The 1,900-nt window shown below is 44.1% G+C and overlaps 1 protein-coding gene across 2 annotated transcripts in view; it reads right to left on the bottom strand.

The window, feature by feature from the left end:
• LOC106807051 (transforming growth factor-beta receptor-associated protein 1-like) overlaps nt 1-1,604 on the bottom strand; it is a 16,910-nt gene extending 15,306 nt beyond the window's left edge. For both annotated transcript variants that reach the window (XM_014809277.1, XM_014809278.1), the window contains exon 1: nt 1,361-1,604. In XM_014809277.1, coding sequence (XP_014664763.1) covers nt 1,361-1,477 — 117 coding nt within the window. In that variant the 5' untranslated portion in view covers nt 1,478-1,604. The remainder of the gene's footprint in view (nt 1-1,360) is intronic.
• Nucleotides 1,605-1,900: the final 296 nt, after the last annotated feature.

Here is a 1,900-nt window from a genome sequence, read left to right as displayed (position 1 = left end):
ACCGTAACCTACGTTCGTTCTTACCTACCTTACGTAACGTTACGGTTTAACGTTTAACGTTAGTACGATTTACGTTACGTTCGTTTTACGTTTTACGTTCGTCTCTCTCTCTCTCTGTGTGTGTGTGTGTGTGTGTGTGTGTGTGTGTGTGTGTGTGTGTGTGTGTGTGCGTCTGTGCGTGCGTGCGCGTGTGTAGTGGTGGATTTAGGGGGGGGGGGGTCTAGCCAACCCCCTCTGTTGGACTAACAATATTATTAAACATATACCAATTAATTACTGCCAAGTATAATAGTCGCGCAGCTGCACAAAACGGCACCTGATGCATGGATTAAATTATGTAATTGAGTGGCAAAGCAGGCTACAACCCTTTTGCAGGTTTTTCACAATTCCAAGAAAGAGTTTTACTGTCGCCCTCAGGCTCATCCCAGCGGTGGTCACTCCCTACATATTCAATGAACGCGACTTAAACAATACCCCACCCCCCTGTACATCAATCAATGCCGCGCTGCAACCGCAAGTTAAGATCACATGACTCGCTTGACCTCCTGCTATTGGTCGGTTACATAGAGACAGTGTGGAACTTTACACAGCCACTCCGCACACGCTGTTCAATCTTCCACACGTGGAAGAAAATATCAAACACGTGTGATATTTTCCACACGCCACAGATCGACGCATTTTGCATGTGCACACGCTGTGGAACGCGCTGCGCCACACTTCAGTTACTCGCTCGTTCAAATTATATTCCTATATTCCTAAATTTAACTTGTGTAAAAAAATTATATTCCTGCCTACCCATGTTTTTGCAGGAAAAAATAAAAAATAAATAAATGTTATGCCTACCGACCTACCCTAATTTTCACAATCCATGTGACCCAAACCAGGTATCCCCAAAAAGGTATTTTTTTGTTTGGCCTTACTGTCAGTGACGCTCATAGGGTCTATGTCCCCCAGGGTACTGCCGGAACGTACCCTGGGTATGGTCCGGTATACCGGAACGTACCCTGGTCACTATTTGATATGGTTAGGGTTAGGATTAGGGTTAGGGTTAGGGTTAGGTTTAGGGAGTAGGCGTAGGCGCCTCCCTAGACTCGTTAGTGGAGTAGGCGAGGTACGGTCCGGCATATTAGATAGTTACAGTACCAGGGTACGTTCCGTATTTAGTTAGCATTAATGCCATTATATTTTATTGAAACGCTTCAAGTGCCTGTGCTAGAGGCTAGAGCTAGTTCCGGCAGTACCCGTGGGGACATAAACCCTCTCAGCGTCAGTGACACCTCGTTATGTGATAGATGTAAACACTTGTTTGTTAAGTCGCTACTGGGATCATCTACAATAAAATCAGTGACATATGGCATACCTGTTGTTGGACTTGTAGTTGCGGCCCCCTCTCTGATGATTTTGACTTATCATGTGCCGGTGAAATTTGAGTAACAGTTTCTATAGCTGGAACTAATTCGAACGCTCTTATACTCATGGTGCTGACAGTCTAATGTTTATTATCAGGAGTAGTATAACGTTTTCCCTCTCTCTAAAATCCAATCGGAAAACGCCTACAAATTCTATTAATAAATATTATACTGCAGCAACAACAGAATCACAGGGCGCTGACATCTTTCGAAAGTAGATCTACCGCCAGGTGGCGGTTATAAACATAACCTCTCGTAATTTGGGTGTTGCTATCCCCCGGGCGTGGAGAGAAGGTCACGTGATACCGTTGACGTATACTTCAAAATCATTAGTCATCCGATAACGCTAACTCCAATACTTCCAACGCTAACCATAACACTAAACATATATATCTCGGAGCGCTATATATAGGTCAAAAAATCCACAAAAATTAATCTATGGTGTGGGGGCAGATATCATGATGCAAAAACCCTAACCCTAATCCTAACCC

This window comes from Priapulus caudatus, unplaced genomic scaffold (genome assembly GCF_000485595.1).
Source record: "Priapulus caudatus unplaced genomic scaffold, Priapulus_caudatus-5.0.1 Scaffold192, whole genome shotgun sequence".
NCBI lineage: Eukaryota > Metazoa > Priapulida > Priapulimorpha > Priapulimorphida > Priapulidae > Priapulus > Priapulus caudatus.
This window is presented reverse-complemented; position numbering and strand designations above follow the sequence as displayed.